At 46.7% G+C, this 16,582-nt stretch overlaps 1 protein-coding gene across 1 annotated transcript; it reads left to right on the forward strand.

Moving 5' to 3' along the window:
* The first annotated feature begins 1,896 nt into the window (after positions 1-1,896).
* Positions 1,897-8,492, forward strand: LGALSL (galectin like). The gene is made up of 5 exons (XM_035319932.1): positions 1,897-2,277; positions 2,478-2,549; positions 2,688-2,776; positions 3,196-3,373; positions 6,091-8,492. The coding sequence occupies exons 1-5, from the start codon at positions 2,245-2,247 to the stop codon at positions 6,232-6,234; spliced, it is 516 nt and encodes a 171-aa protein (XP_035175823.1). The 5' UTR covers positions 1,897-2,244; the 3' UTR covers positions 6,235-8,492.
* The last annotated feature ends 8,090 nt before the right edge of the window (positions 8,493-16,582 follow it).

Here is a 16,582-nt window from a genome sequence, read left to right on the forward strand (position 1 = left end):
AAGAAGACAAACACAAGGCAAAGCAGCTGGCCAAATGGCCGAGTCTTGCTATTTAATTATTCCAAAATGAGAAAGTTCAATTAAAAACAGCTACAAAACAGAGCCATAATAATGACCTCTCTCCTCACAGGAACTCAAGCTTTGGCACAAAGTACTGGCTGGCCTGATTTTATGTCCAATAAATTTAATCTTATTCAATAAAGCAGCTCCCCGTGCAGCAGAGGAAAAGATGATGTGTTATGAAAAGAACTCTCTGGGCATCGTGTAGCACTGTGCCACCAAATAAAAATGCAAAACATTAGGGTGACTTCTCTTCTCTCTTAGGCCAGCACAAAAAAGCACGATGCATCTGGCATCAGCATCGGTGAGGGCAGAGGTGAGCAGCGCACCAGAGCTGAATGAACCATCAGACTACCTCCAGATCCTCTTTGTGGTGAACTTGTGAGGGCACTCGGCTCACCGCTCGAAAGCCGACCATTTCCAGTGCGCAACGGTTTCATGTTACTGCGCTGTTTATGAATTCAGTCTCCTGGCAGTATTCGAGGAAGGTGCTTTTCCATGTGGTGAGGGCTGACACCCAATGTTTTGGCATGATGAAAACAGTCTGGTGGTTTTTCAAGACCAAGACCTGGGTCACAGGGATCCCCACTGCCTTTGTGCCTAATTTTGCTGGTACAGCTGAAGAAGACACGGCTTCTGTACGTGACTTCTAGCAGAACTATATGCACTAACATGAGCTTTGATGAGCCATCTCCATTGGGCATCCAAAGATGAAAACATCCCCAAATTAGTGGACGCTACTGAAAAAGTAACCAAGCATCTAAACACTTGCACAATCTTTACTTACTCTCAGTAGCTCTTGATTTCTTGAATGGCATCACCTAGTGATTGGAAGCGTTTCCCAACAGACGTGCACGGTCATATTGAAACCCTAAACATTGCAATGACTTAGCTTCTTCCACACCACTTTACACAGCATGAGTAATTAATCCTCACAGTGCCGTGGTGGAGGAAGGACAGCGATGTTCATCCACCCAGCCCAACGCATGGGTTAAGTGGAGGCACAGAGAAGCCAGGTGACACGTGCAAGCTCCCGTGTCACGTTGCTGGAGGGATATTTATGCCACCACATTGTAGTTGTGAGGAAGTGACAACTCTCCAAACCCCCCTCCTTCCCCCTGGACCCTAAATTCATCAACAGCATCATTACAGCATGCTTGCTGGGACAGGTCACTCGTGCTATGGTAAAGGCAGGGGATTCCTGGCATCCCAAGCAGAGCTGGTGGCCTCAGGCTGAGGCAGCTTTGCAGATCTCTCCGTGAGAATTTGGGGAGTCCTTGGGAGCCCCCTGCTCACACAGCTGGGAGCAGGGACATCCCTGTACGGCCATCACGTTGTGCAACCACGGGATGTGCATGTCAATAGGAGCTCCCCCTCTGTAATGAGCAATCGATAGCTGGCCAACTTATACAATTAGCTTATGTCATTAAGAAGTTTGTGGTGAGGATTTCAAAGCAGCCGCCTCATGACTTGGCCGAGAGGCTGCAATTCGCCCGACAACACGCAGTGCTAAACACAGCCTTGCTGCCTGATGCCACGGGCCACGCTGCCACCCAGAACAGCCCCACTGACAATTTACTTCTCCTGGGACTCGGCCTCGTCCATCTCACGAGGGACAGTTAATCCAGTCGCCTGCTCCAGCCTCCTGGTGGGGGTACTCGCGTTCTGAGCTCAAGGAAAATAAAAATAATTGCGCTCGCCAAAACACAGGGCCCTCTCAGGCACCCCTAGCCCTTCTCCCGGCCCCACCGCCCCCTTCCCCGGGGACCCCACCCCCTCCCTGCCTCCTCGGGGGGGCCGAGCCCCCCCCCTCATGGCCGTGGTTCCCCGCATCCCCCGGCTGCCTTGAGGAGCCCGGGGCAGAGCTGCGGAGCCGAGGAAGCCGCCGCAGCCCCCGCCCTGCCCGGCTCCCCCCAGGCCAGGGGCTGGGCTCTCCTCGCTCCCCGCCGGGCGAGGCAGCGCCGGCCACCTCCCCTTCTGCTCTTCCTCCTCCTCCTCCTCCTCCTCCTCCTCCTCCTCCTCGCCTTCCTACTTCTGTCACCGGCTCCTCTCCGGCTCTGCCGCTGCCCCCCCGACCCGCCGGGGTTGCGGATTCCCCGATTCCCCCCCCCCCCCCAGAGCCGCCCTGCCCCGCTGCCCCCTCCCCGTCCCCGTCCCCAGCGCCGCCGCCGCCGCTCGCACAAGATGGCGGGGACCGTGGCCGAGCGGGACGCGCTGGTGAGTGCCAACGGGGCTTGGGGAGGGAACGGGACGGGGCTCAGGGGGGAGCCGGGGGGAGCCGCAGCCCCTCACGGCCGCCACCTGCGGCGGGGAGCACCGGGGGGGGCCGCCCGCTGCTGCCCCTGCTGCTGCTGGTGCCGCCGGGGGTGAGCACCTGCGGCCGGGAGGGGCCTCAGCGCTCTCGTTTCTACCTGCAGAAAATAGAGGACGGGCATTTAAACAACTCCCTGGGATCCCCGGTGCAAGCTGATGTGTACTTCCCTCGCCTGGTAAATCGCCTTTTTTCGGTTTAGATTTGTTTTGATTTTTACCCTTCTTCGCATCCCCCCTCCCCCTTCCCCCCCCAACCTTCCTGGCGGTACAACCGGGGCCGATGCCGAGTGACCCGCCGCCCCTGTCCTTTCCAGATCGTGCCCTTCTGTGGACACATCAAAGGAGGAATGAGGCCGGGAAAGAAGATCTTGGTCATGGGCATAGTGGACCTCAACCCCGAAAGGTAAAAACCCTGTGAGCCCGGGCAGGGGGCGAGGAGGGACCCCCCCTCTCCCCGGTCCCCCGCTTTTTCTACAGAGGAATTATTTTTATCATCTTAAATATAGCGTGCTGGTTTCTCCTTTGACCCATAGAGGGGGCATTTCTGTACGGGATCCTGTTTCCCACGATTTCACTCGGAGTAATGGGTCAGATCACATATACGCTTATCTATGCAACGCACGCACCTATATGTGTGCCATGTCCATGTCCTTGTCCCCGCTGAGCTTTCGAGGCATTCCCCGGATGAGCTGAGCTGTCACCCCCCCCCCCATGCTGCTATGCTGCCGACGGTTTTAATAAGCTGAGAAATCAGCCCGGCTGCGTTTGGGGTTTATGTGCTTGTTTTCTGGCTGAATGAGAGCAGTTCTGTTTGTCTTGCAGCTTTGGCATCAGCCTGACTTGTGGGGAGTCAGAAGATCCTCCTGCGGACGTAGCCATCGAACTGAAAGCTGTATTCACAGACAGACAGTTTGTCAGAAACTCGTGCGTGGCTGGAGAATGGGGGGAAGAGCAGTCATCTATTCCCTACTTTCCCTTTATACCGGACCAGCCTTTTAGGGTGAGTACTACGGTTGCAGCAGCACGCACCGTCTCCGATAAAGTGTAATTTGAGCGGCGTTGCAGCAGGACGCGACTTGCCTCTTGTGAAATCTCAGGGTAGTCTTTGGCTTGTCTCCGGCTGAGACGCCGCTGGCTGGGTTGCTGGTATTGATCAGGAGTTGTGCAGAGCCCGCTTCTGCGGCCGCTTGCATCTGCAGGCAGTTCCGATGGGGCTATAAACACATCACGGGGTGTTATGACAAGTCGGAGGTTGTAATGCCGTGTGATGAAGCGCACTTCCTGAGCTTAGTTTTATAGCTATAAATTAAAAAGTACCTCTATGTTATTACTGCATTTCAAGTTATTACCGGAGAATGTAAATACTCTGTGGGACTGCCGTGTGTTTTGATGGTTTCTATAATGGACGTAGTGTTTGCAGTTTAGCGCAGCTAATGAGGATCGTGTTCATCCTTTTTCTCCGGGGATGTTACGCTGAGGTTGGCTGTAGCCCTTTGTGTCAGCAGATTAAATAGCTAAGCAATGGAGGTATTCTTTTCTGGACCTTGGGATTAAATCTCCTGGCAAATTTAAGCTGGTAGTCACTTGAAAACGGTGTACGTGGAAATCCTGCGGCGCGAGGGATGGACTGGGTTGACCTAGAAGCAGATTCCCATCTGTAGTGTTTATGGTTATGTGAAGCTGTCTTTGCTAATCACGGCTAACAAAGTGTGCAGCTGCAGAGGGCTTCTTCTCTCGCAGCGGTTTGGCTACATTGAGAAAAAAGGCTGCACGCCTTCTCTGTGCGGCTGACCCAGAAAAGCCCTCCTCCTCCCCGCCCCTCTTATGAAACCTTGCCACCCCTCTGCTAAGTGCCAGCGCTCTGACCAGATGCCAAACTCTCTTAATCCATCTTGCCCCCAAGATAATCTCCCCCAGCCCCAAAAGCTCACTGTCTCCCCAGACGCTTGGGTTTCAAGAGGGTGTTGATGACTGGCTTTGCTGTGGATGGGTTGTGCTCTACTTGCTTCTGCAAACTCTCCTGTCTGAACTGGCAACACCCTTTGGCGCACGTGGGAAATGCACTTAAAAGGGCTCGGAGGCTTGGTCTTGCTCTGGCTGCGAGGGTTACGCTCCCTGCTGCCATGGGTGGTGGCTGGGCCCTCCGACAAGCAAGACAAATTATCCAGAGCATGTTTTGTGGGTGTCCCACTAATGACAGCTAACATCAGAGGACAGCGATATTGCATGTTTAGTGTGAGATACTGCAGGAGGGGAGTTGTTCTTTTTATTATTATTATTATTTTTTCCCCAAATGCACAAACAGAATTTAGAGTCCCAGATGACTTTGCACCTTTGATGGTCTCCCTCTCAATGACTAAATTAAACAGGACTATTAAGTGTTCCTGACAATTACTTGTGATCCAGTTCAATTATCATTCTGGCGTGGCCCAGGGTGATCTGTAAAAATGGATCGTAAGCAGTGTTGAGGCTAACCATATCTTTTACATAACAAGGCCTAAGGCTGGATGCACCTGCTGCAGTGACACAAGAGCTACGCAGCAGCACGGGCTCTTCCCTGTTACGTGGTGCGCTACCAGGTCCCCATGGGGCACTGTTTTTTTGGACAGTCCACTGCCACTTCTTCCAGTGTGATGTGTCCTCAGTCAGTCGGGCTGATCAGGCTTGGTCAGTTTATCATTTGCCCCGTTCTCATTTTTATTTGTTGTAATATTTCTGCCTGAAAGTTGCACTTCATTCCAGGCTACCAGCCTCTAGAAACGACTGAGGATTTACACATTACTTCCCTGCAGATTTTCTTTTTAGCCTGTCCAGAGCTGGAGGTCTCCAAGGGCCTGTACAACAAATGCACATTTTATGCCTTCACATCTCAGCTTCCTGGCAGGCAGCTCCAGCAACGCTTAACTGTAAGACATCCTCTCAAGCCGCCCCCAGTATCAGGAATCTCCGGATCTGTCCGAAATGGGTGGTCCAGCACCAGTCTTTGTGGCTTTTCCAGAGCATTTCTCCAGGGCTGTAGGAGGAGAGATGAGCTGTGTCCTTTCCTGGTCTGGTCTGTGCTTTGTGTAAACTGGCTGAATTCAAGCCGTCCTGCACCTCCCTCACTGCAGCCCCTAGTCCAACAGGCAGCCCAAGGCTGTGTGCAACCACCATGGTGAAGGCTTTTTAGTTGCGCAGCAGCTGTGTGAATATGTGCAGTTCTAGCGTGTGGGAGGGGAGGGCAAACTTATCCCTCCTCTCATGTTCGCTCCCTTCCAGTGAATTAACGGAAGTGTCGAAGGCATTGCAGAGGGAACTGCCCCCTCATTCTGTAGCAAAAAAAAAATCAGTAGCAAGGAGTGCGAGATTTGGGTTGGAGACACAGTTTCTTCCCCCTGTAAGTAGCAGTTTGGATCTGTTTCCCTCATTCTTCTAAGAGGTAAAACCTCTTAGGATAGGACTGTAATCTGCTGAGTGGTGGGACTGGGCTCCGGGGTCCTCCCCTCCGCGACAGCGTGAGACTGGCTTAATGCTCCTGTGAAGTATGAGCAGATCCATCGTAGCATGACTGGGGTCAGGGGGGCAAGTTGGTCTCAGGCCTCTCATTGCGCAGCATGTAAGTAGCAAGATATGTAACCATACCAACACTACTTAAAGGATAATCCGGAGCTTTTTGTGTCCTGTGAAATAACTTCCCAGTTACGTTGTGAACATGGTTCATTATTTTATTTTTTTCAGGTTGAGATACTTTGTGAGCATCCCCGTTTTAGGATATTTGTGGATGGACATCAGCTCTTTGATTTTTACCACCGTATTGAAACACTGTCAGCAATTGACACAATAAAGATAAACGGAGATCTTCAGCTTACAAAACTTGGCTGAACTTGTTAGAACTGTAGATTCCAAACCGGCTCAGGTGCCATCGTCCATTTGGAGAAGTGACAGCCGGCTCTGGACACAACCATAGTAGGAAGGCTGCCCCGTTCCTTTTCCATGTGCAGTTCTTCACTCCTGTGCTGACGAACTGGGCTGTTGTTTATCCTAACGAAGAACATTGTTGGTTAATAGACATTGAGCCATTTTTTCTTGGATCAAAATAGCCCACCTGTGCTGGAGAATCAAATTGGAATGGATTCAGAAAGACTTGCAGTCTCGTTTCAAATCTCACAGAAAGGCAATTTCTGAAACGCTGTACTAAAACCGGTTACTCAACAGCTGTGACAACAACGACGAACAGTTTTTCTTTTGCAAATATTGTTTCTGCACTGAAGTGGAGTAGTGTAGCACAACGTAGGGCCACATGCTGACGTCCTTACCCAGGGCCTGAGCCTGGTTCCACGGAAATCAATGGCAGATCTCCTATTCACTTTACTGGGGTACAATCAAACTACTTAGTCCTTAGTCAAGCACAACTCCCATTGATTTCTGTGGGATTTTTGCACACACCTGGGGGTGAGATCTTCCGCTGGTGTTAATCAGCTAACCTCCATGGCCTGGGATGGAATTCCGCTGATTGCTGCCAGCTGCTGATTTGGTCCAAGGACTGTGCAAAAACTGAATGAGGGTGTCAGGACACAAGCCTGTATATTTTAGTCAGGGTATTTGCATAGAATGTAGATTGTTACAAGTTTTTGCACAATGTACTGTTAATACGATTTTTAAAGCTTATCTGTAGTTTATTTATTTATAATCATTGTATGTATTGGTAAAAATGAACAATCTTACTGATCGTTAAGAACAGCAAAATGTAAACATTTTGAATGTACAAAATGTCTTAGGTTCTTTGGGCAAACTCTACGTATTATTCTTGAAAAATCATGTTTCCTATTGAACGTTTAGTTACATTTTAATGGAGTCCTCTAGGCCCTGGGAAAATGCGGGCATGGTTGTTGGTGGGGGGAGCTCTGCATATTCACTAAAAACTGTTTTTCAGGGCTTACTAACTTTGCTGCACAGGATAGGTTTGAGTTAAAGTTGATCTGTTTTTAAAATTTAAACAACCAATTTGAAGTTTTAGCTGTGCTTTTATAACTTGAGAAGAAGTTCCATTTGGCAGTCTCTTAGTTCAGCAAGAGAACCAGCCTCTTTCCAGGGGAGATGGGAGATTTTTTTGCACTCGTTTAAGAACATATTCGGCCTTTGATATGACAATTAAAACTTGTCTAGACAGCCAAGTTATTAATGCTTGAAAATCAGCTACTGCACATGAATAATAACTTTTCAAGTAGCTTTTTAAATAGTAGGTATAGCTGTATAAACACCGTCATTGCGCTACACTATAAATGAACACAACCACTTTTCTTGACGTCTTTAGGACTAAATACACTTTTTCCTTGGCTGCTCACAGTAGACTATAGCAGGTCTTTCTGAGTAGTTATAATCATGATATAAACATATGTTCAGGCAATTTTGAAAACATGTAATATAGGGACACAGAATACAAAAACATCCTTTGTAGCACTGTATTTAAAAAAAAAAAAAAAAAAGAGAGAGAGAGAAAAAAAAAATCACAAACAGAACTATATGAAACTTGCAATAAAGAAGGGTTTTAAGGCAACCAGAACTGGAATATCCAAAGTGAAGGGTAGAATACCAGTTGCAAAGCCTCATTTTGCGCTAATTTGGCCTGCAGTTAAGAAGCCTTAGACTGCAAGCTGAAATTCCAACTGTGGCTCTAGTCCAAAGCCTGTTGAGGTCAATCAGAGTCCTCCGAGCACAAAGGCATAGAAGTCTGATTCTTACTTCATGCAAGTGCAAATCTCTTTGTAAAGCCAGGGGGACGTTGCTGGTGTGAATGAGCTAAGAATCAGGCTGCCACCTACAAAACGAGAGTTAAAAATTGAAATTTTAGCCTTAACATTGAAGTCTCCTGACTTTTTTTTCCAAATTAAGCGAGAACCTATTTTTTCCAGATGATCTTTTTATCTGGTGTGTGACTTTTACGTTGTGCATCAGATTCTGTTTGTACTCCAGATTGAACCTTGATATGAAATGTTCCTGTCTTGCTCTGTTTTTACTCTTTTACATGATTCATGATGACTGTGTCATTTTCCATTGTATAAAGAATGCTGACAGTGTTTTGGTACAAAATATATTCTTAAAAATGATGATAATAAAAATCCAAGGGAAAGGTGCTTCTACATGAGCTGTTTGGATTTTTCTCCAGCTTTGACATGGTTTGCAGTTCCAAAGCAGATGCAGGCAGAAGATGAATTCTGTTTGGAGAGATGTTTAGTGCCGACCGTGCCCATTGCTGTCTCCAGCTGTATAGGTAAAGCCAGGTTTCCTGATGCAGTGGCGTTGCCTGAGGCTGTCCTGCTAGTTCAAAAAAGTAAGAGGCTAGAGAGATTTGCACCATGACCCTGCTGTAGCACAAAACCAAAAGAGATCTCCCTGACAGCACAAAGCCAATAGAGATTCTGCCTCCATGCCTTTCCTGTAGCCCAGACTAAGGGGTTTGGTAGATTTGAACTTTCAGCCACTGGGGATTCCTGGTAGCTGCGGTAGGTTAGTGCAGCCCTCAGACTTCTCCTGTCCTGCATGGGCTTGGCACAGGACAAAGCACAGGCCAGGGATGCTGGGATGAACTCTACACGGGTCCCTGTTAGCAGCAAGGGCCTGGTGATACCACCGTGCCTGAATTTCCACCCGCTGCCCTGGGCACACCCGTTTGGTCCTGCGCAAGGACCAGGAGAGGGCAGAAAGTCACAGTTACGGTTTCCATGTCTATTTGTCTGTTTAACAGAATTTTGGAAGCCTTTCACCCTTGGGCAGTGCCAGGCTATGGCAGGTGAAGGAAGGATGATGTCTATGAAGCCAAGGGTTGTTCCATGTTTGGTTTACGTTGGCTAACTTCATTCAGAAACTAATGCTAAATGCTTCTGTGTGCAGTGTAAGTCAGAGAAAACCAGGGCCTTAAATCTTTCTGTTCAGTTAGACTTTAAGTAACTTCAAAATGTCTAAGATGGGTGCTGCAAAATTTATATCTGAATTCTTCTGTCTCCAGAATTTAGGGATTATTCAGATTTTCATTTTGCTTATAAGCCCTACCAGACCCAACATCAGACTGTTTCCAAACTGGGACAGGTTTTCAAAATGTTTTTCAGCAGACACAAGGAGTCTGTGAGCTTCTTGGAAGCTGTGATTCTTCAGGAGTAAAACCAACTTTTGAAAATCTTATGTTACAATTTATTAGTTTAGTACTTCCTTGGTTTCCTCTGAATAAGGAAATTATTTCTGAAATGAAACAAGTCTCAAATAGGTAAAAACTGTGTGGAGTAAAATCCTTCAATTTAGCATAGCTTTAAAAACCACCAAATTACTTAGTTATGTCTGTAATTGGCTGTGATTAAACTGATGTCATATTTTTTTAAGAAATATTGAGCTTATTGCCTACTCAGAAAGAGCCTTGAATACTTCAGGGTGATGTGAGGTAGTCTATGTCTAAACATATTTCACTTATATGCTTTTTCACAGCCAAGTTGTTGAAAATGTTACAAAATACCTTCTTTTTGTGTCACAACTAGAAATGTTTGCCCCACCTTGAAAGAACATTTTGTACTAAATATTCATGTGTTGCCTATGTGAACTTGCACTAACATACATTATATTCTCTTTCCCCTCCTTGACTAGCTTGGGAAAAAATAGGCGTAATACTGCTAAACCGGTTGAATGTAACATCTGCTCGAGGCATAGCATCTTTCTCAAGGGCTGCTTTGAGTAAACAGGCTGAAAACCAAAGAGAGAGCCTGATTCACCATTCTGCTGTGCCAGCTTTCCACCCTTGTCACTCTCCTGAAGTGAGGCTGAGACTGAAGCCCTAAGATTTTCCTGTTTGAGAGCAGCACTGAGATTTTATCTGCTGGGATTTAAAAACATTCAGCATGGAGGAAATGAGAACAGAGTAGCCACAGCACTCCCAATTCTGCTAGTAAGGTTGTGGCAGCATGATGTGCTCCTAATGGAGCACGAGTTTAGAGGGAGGTCGTGGGCACTCTAGAGCCAGACAAGAGGAGCTGTGGAGCTGTGTGAGGGTTTCCCAAGGATGGGTATTTGACACATTGTTAGCTGCCACCTCCTGCAACCCCAAACCAGGACACACAGCAAAAATCAGCATGGCTTACAAGTTTGGAAGGCAGGAACTGCCTCATGTCCCTACCTGCCTTGTTTGAAAGAGGCTCCTAAATAAGTAACAGGGAAACTCTGGGGTAGCCATGCCATGAAGGTATTTTTCCCCATGAAAACTCAAGCAGTGTATCTGATGTGGGGCTTGTCTTGCCTGCCACCCAGTGCTCCCGACAAAAACCCAGTATGCTGCTTTCCATGCTGAAACTGGTTACCGTGACCTTTTCCTGCAGAAACCTGCAGAACAGCCATCTGCTGAGCCACTTAGTGGCAGCTCTAAGCAACTTCCTTGGCACCCCTGGGACTGAGAGGAACAAGAGTCAGGCTGAGAGCAGCCCTAAATGCTCACTGTGAGCTTTTTACACGTCCACCCAAGTCTAGGAACAGGTAGTGACCTGATGAGATTTCTTGCCAGGTTTTGTTCTGATTTTCTCACAGGGACCAGGAAGTGTACAGGTAAGAAGTTGCTTTGCAATGAATGGTGTGTGGGGTTAGAAGGAAGGCCAACCCAAATGGGGAGAAAAAAATGAGCTGCTGACGCTTTTATCTGGCTTTGATACACCCTCCCAACTCCTCCCAGCAATCACTGCTCTTACCAACATGCACAATTACTACAACGAGGAGATCCAGTAGCATGTGCAAGATCAAAATAATAAACTCACACTTTGCCACAGGTCCTCCCTAGATTCTGTTGCTATGTCTTTCCATCTATCTGTCAACAAATAGCTAAATCCTGCTGCCTTTAAACTCCGTGGCAAAATGCCTTTTGACTTTCATGCAGAAAGGTCTGTAAAAAAGGGGTATTTCCAGCCATCCCTCTCCAGTTATTTTCAGCTTGGGCATACTCTAAAAATCTGTTCTTTTCATTCTCCTTAATTTATTTTTAAGTATGAATAGAGGACTATTTCTGCCTGCATTATCTGTTTGAGTCAACAGAAAGCACAGTCTCTCCCTGCTGCAGTAACACTGATTTCACAGCTGATGAAATGTTTTGTATTTATTACTGTCTGATTTTTAAAAGTGAGGGTGTGCATGAAATGACCTGGCAATAACAGTAACATGTATCATTCACCACAGATCTATTTTTATGTGTTGTGCCAATTTCATAATTAACTTTTAATAACAATAAAATGTGAAACCTTCACCATGTTTTTTTTTTGTCTTTTATATTAATTATTAATGTTCATTATGCACCCTGTTTACTTAATTTTTGGCTTCTTTTGTCTTCTGACTGTTTTTCAGACATAGCTAACTCTTTCCCTCATAAAACTGTAGTGTGAAATTTTAGAATGAAAAATGTATTACAGATTGCAGCTTGTGTAAAACTCCTTGTAAACTGAAATGCTCTATGCAGAACTGAACAGTCAACTTTTTGGAGGAAAGAATAACTTGCTTGCTCATGCAAGACTCCCATTGACATCACCGGGCAGTGTACACCTCAAGAGTTTACAGGCACGACTCAGACCTTACAGCCGGGACAGGAGACGCAGATGGCTGATGACTTTTGCTTAGGATAAAACATTTCACTCTGGTGGGACTGGGTTCCTGGGTAGTGGTTATGTGGTAAGGGAAATCATGAGATCAGCTCCAGAGACTTGATATTATGGGACGCAATGTTTTACCTGTTGGCATGTTCCTAGCTGAAGTTCACGTCGACCTGAGTAAGTGCAAGAGGAAGCTTCAAGGTCTCAGATTCTTCCAGTCAAAGCTATGGGAAAAATTTGTGTGACCCTAATGGGAGAAGACTGTGTTCCCCATCCAGTTGTGGCTGTAAGAAATGAGCAAGATTTCTGAGTGAAACCTCAAAATCCTAACAGCACTGAAGTAGCAGATGAACGGGATTTGACTATAGCCAGCTCTGCCTTTTTTCTCCCAATGAAATGAAGAAGAATCAGGTGCTCCCCACAAGCATGGATCTGTGGCCATCCCTACTCACAGCCAGTCTGATATTTGGCCTTTCACTTACTACACACAATCCCAAAAGGAGATATGTTAAGACATCTCGAGATTCCAAGATAAAAACAGTACTAGGTAATGTAAATGCAAACCAGAAATAGGGAGGACAGATAGGAATGCACGCAACAGCCAGAAATTTGTATTGCATCAAATGGAAACACCAACTTGGTTCTGAGCCAGCAGGAGTTTCCCAGTAACCACAATGGACATTAGAGGAGACTTCACGTTCACAGGTGCTTCCAGTTGCCCCAGCACGGAGTCTGGGCAGAGGAGCCAAGTACAGCCTCTCAAGGAAGGAGCCTTGCCACTATGCATACAGCTGACTCAGTCTTAATAGCTCCTTCACCAGAGTGAGGCTGCAGAGGTGCGAATTCACCTTGCCTTCCCTTGTGCCCAGAGCTTTGTCAGGATCTGTGCTCTGTGACCCCAGGAGTGCTCTGAATTTTCTTTCTGCACACAACTTCCAGCCAAACAGGAGAAAACTTGATCCACTATGGTCTTTTGATATTGCCTCCTGCTGGCAAAAAAACTCCCTGGTAAAAATCAAGTGTGTTAAACTCACCACAGACAAAGAAGTTGTATGTATGGATGCAAACAAACCATCTGTTCCCTGAGGGGTGCAGTCCTCCTTAGAATAAATCATGGTTGCTGTTTCTGAGGGTTGGATTTTTACATTTGGCACTCAGTTGGAGCTGGAAGACATATAACATTATATCCCCTTTCAGAAATACTCTGAATTTTGTCTTGTTTCAGAAAAGATCCAATGCAAGTTTCCCTTATGAGGCATGTCTCAAAGGGCTCTGGTACAACTAGATAGGTTGAATGTGAGCCCCAAACCTCCCTTGCTGCATCAGTTCACATCCATTTGATGTCTTCAGGCAAGGGCATGTTAGAAAGGCCTCTGCGCAAGATTCAAAGACTGGCTATACCTTGGCAGAACATCTGCCTTGTGTAAAGGCAGCACCTAGTCCCTGCCTGACAGCAGAACAGGAGCAGCTAAGTGCCTGGGGGGATTTTCAAAACAGGGAATACATACACCCAATTTCATTGCTGGCATTGGCTAACTCTTACAGGGGGCCCTGAAAAGCTCTCCTCTCGACCTGTAATACCAAGGAAACCACAGGGGTGAGTTTTGGGTACCTATGTAACAATGCCATGTGCACTTCTCTCCCATTCAGATCAGCAGTAGGCACACGTCACAGCTGGGCCTTAGTTTGGTGAAGCGTTTCTGATCTTGAAGTCAAGCCAATTTGTGCTGAGGGATTTACTCACAGGAATACCACAAATACGACTCTTTGCTAGCACTGCAGTGGATCTTATTTTTAAACGATGACTTTCACCACTCTTCTAAGAATAGAGGCTGGCTCTGAAACATCACGTCGGCTCCTGCATTCTCCAAGGGTTATGCATTTCTCATCCTGAGGCTTCAGTTTCCACACTGGTGCCTTGCGAGACCAGGGCTGTTATGCCGGGGGGTCATTCTGTGAAAGACCCTGCGAAGGAGGTGTCTTTGAGCAGCTCCCTGCGCAACCAGCTGAAGGAGATGTGCAAGTCACTCCTGGCACTCGGAAGTGACAGTGAAACAGAGCCACGTTGACTCCTGGGGCTTGCAGAACAGGGCTTCCTCATGACTCTCAAGGATAGGAACAAAAGCCTGGTAAATTAAAAGCTGGACAGTAAATCTCAGTGGCTGAGAAAAGAGGAGGATTTTAGTACTAGACAAGCTGATATTAGCAGCAAAGAGATGCTCCCTTGATGCCCAGGGGCTGTGGGCAGGGGTTGCTCCGGCTGAGCTGAGGCAAAAGATCTGTGCAGTAGGACAGGCTGTCACCAAGTGCTGGTGGAGATGCTGTAAGTTTTCAAGACATGCTCAGTGGCAATGCCTTCATCTGGTCCCTTGTGCAGGGAAAAAAGCCAACGCTGACATTATTGTAATGTATGACAAGCTACAGTAGCAGCTCTGGCACCGCATGCTCCAAGAGGCAAAGAGGATTCTTTCCTAGCTGCTCTCTAAGAAATTTTATGCGGAATGGGAAAGATAATCACTGTCTAGAAGAGATCCAGACCAGAGCTAAGGACAGAATAGGGCCATTGCTAGAAGAAACATTATTGAGAAACTGATACATTAATTGCAATCTCCTAAGGAAAACAAAATATTTGAATTTAGAAGTACAATGGCCATATCGAGCTTCAACAGCTAAAACACAGACCCTGAGAGGCACAGCTGTGAGCAACTTTGTATTATTGAATGGATACAGAACAGAGCTTCCACATCCATTCCCAGTCATTTCCACTGCCTTTTCTCAGAGGTGGTGGGTCCTCTCCATGAGAAAGAAATATTACTGCAAACCCCGCAGCCAGAGGATGGGGCTGTGGATCCTGGCTGCAGAGCATTGCGTGTCCTTTACAGACACCAACCAAGGGATACTCTATTTAGCACCACTCACTGAAGAACTTCAAAGCACTGACAAACTTTACAATTCATGTTAATTCCTGAATGCTCCTTGCCTTCTCTAGTATTACTGCTGTCATTCTTTGGGCACAGAGAGGGAAGCCCAGAGACATAACAAGAGTTTCTCAGTGATCACTGCTGTAACTCGGAGTGCACTGACTTGCACACACCTAATGTCACATCGCCATGACTTTTGGCAACAACAAGGAAGTTCAACCTTCCAGGTCCCCAATTCACTCATCAAGCAGACATTATTTGGAACAGAATATCTGACAGTAAGGTTGAGTAATGCCATGCACATCCTCTGAGATAAGATGGATTATTCATAATGCAAAATCCTTACAAAATACAATTTTTTAAATGGTGAAAATTGAATGGCATTACATTATTTTTTGCAGCCTCCACTGCCTCACAGTGCTTTTGCCTGCAATTTAAATAATGCAGAAGAGAAGCTGCAACATGGAAGATCAGGTTTCTTAGCAGGGAGTTGTTTGCTGCACCTAGCACTCAAAAGATGGTTCCTAGACAAAACACAGCATCATATCCTGAGTGATGCAAGCAGGTAGATCTCTATCAATTTCAGTGGAAGTACATTGATTGATAGCAACTGAGCACCTGCTAAAGCATGAACTGGATTAGGGTGCCCATAATAAACCTGTCCTCTTCAAATATGCTCTCAGGAAAAATAACAGGCTTCTAATTATCGCATGCAGGGAAAGCGCATGATCATTTTAATGCACTGTACAGCTGAAGCTGTGATAATGCAGGCTGGAAGGCGATGCTTTTAAGTGAAAGAGAAATCTGTGGTAATTACGAGTGTTGTTGGCTTTCTGTATTACGAACTGTATTGAATACCTTCATCCTGTGTGCCACCAGCAGCCAGGGAGCACGATATGTTATCTCATGCATGCGTTGGAGGGCAGCAGAGATTGGCGTATTTTTAGAAACAGATTCCCACAGAGTAATGGTAGCAATTGGATGATCATACCTATGCATATTAAAATGCCAGCAGATTAATTACTGGGCAGTGCCAGCAATCCTTTCACTGTCTGGGGAAGGAGGAAAGGGCACGAATGAACAGCTCAGAAGCTCAGCAACTGACAAGGACAGCATTCGTGCCCCTAAGAGTATCCTGGGAGCTGTGTGGCTCACACTGGTCAGTGTGAAAGTGAAGCTGGTAAGAAGCAAAATCACACTTCCCAGGATGAAGAGATGATGCATTTGCAGGTCCAAGCGTGCATCTCTCTCCTGCCTTACTTGATCCCATAAGGCACAGAATTACATCTCTGACAGTAAAGAGAACTGACAGCCATCTACAGACATCCTTCAAGGATTCAGTCCTGGGTCTCTGCTGCTGGTGGGTGCTCACTAAACCTCAGCAAGACTACAGAAGGCTGTGCAGATGTGGGCATGCAGCTGGTAGGGCTGAGTTGCCTCTAAGCAAAGGCAGCTGGAAGGTAGCCAGGAGCTGCCTGTGCAAAGCAGATGTGCAACAACATCTGATGGGAACTTATGTGTCTTGTAAAGCATTTATATGTCTCATAAAACAGGAGAGTGTTTCAGACTGTCTGGAAATAATACTAGCCAGGCTAACAGTCCTGTCATCGGTCAGGTTTAGACAGGCGTTGTTCAGGACTGATGAAGGTCGGAACATTTCCAGTAAAAGCCAACCCAAGTGTCTATAAGTAGAGCACAATT

Source organism: Oxyura jamaicensis, chromosome 3, assembly GCF_011077185.1.
Source record: "Oxyura jamaicensis isolate SHBP4307 breed ruddy duck chromosome 3, BPBGC_Ojam_1.0, whole genome shotgun sequence".
NCBI lineage: Eukaryota > Metazoa > Chordata > Aves > Anseriformes > Anatidae > Oxyura > Oxyura jamaicensis.

Excerpts from the sequence above, each read along its gene's own strand:
- LGALSL (XM_035319932.1), top strand. The coding sequence starts at position 2,245 with ATGGCGGGGACCGTGGCCGAGCGGGACGCGCTG. Across the intron at positions 2,777-3,195 it reads GTGGACCTCAACCCCGAAAG|CTTTGGCATCAGCCTGACTT; the intron begins GTAAAAACCCTG and ends TTTGTCTTGCAG. Across the intron at positions 3,374-6,090 it reads TACCGGACCAGCCTTTTAGG|GTTGAGATACTTTGTGAGCA; the intron begins GTGAGTACTACG and ends TATTTTTTTCAG.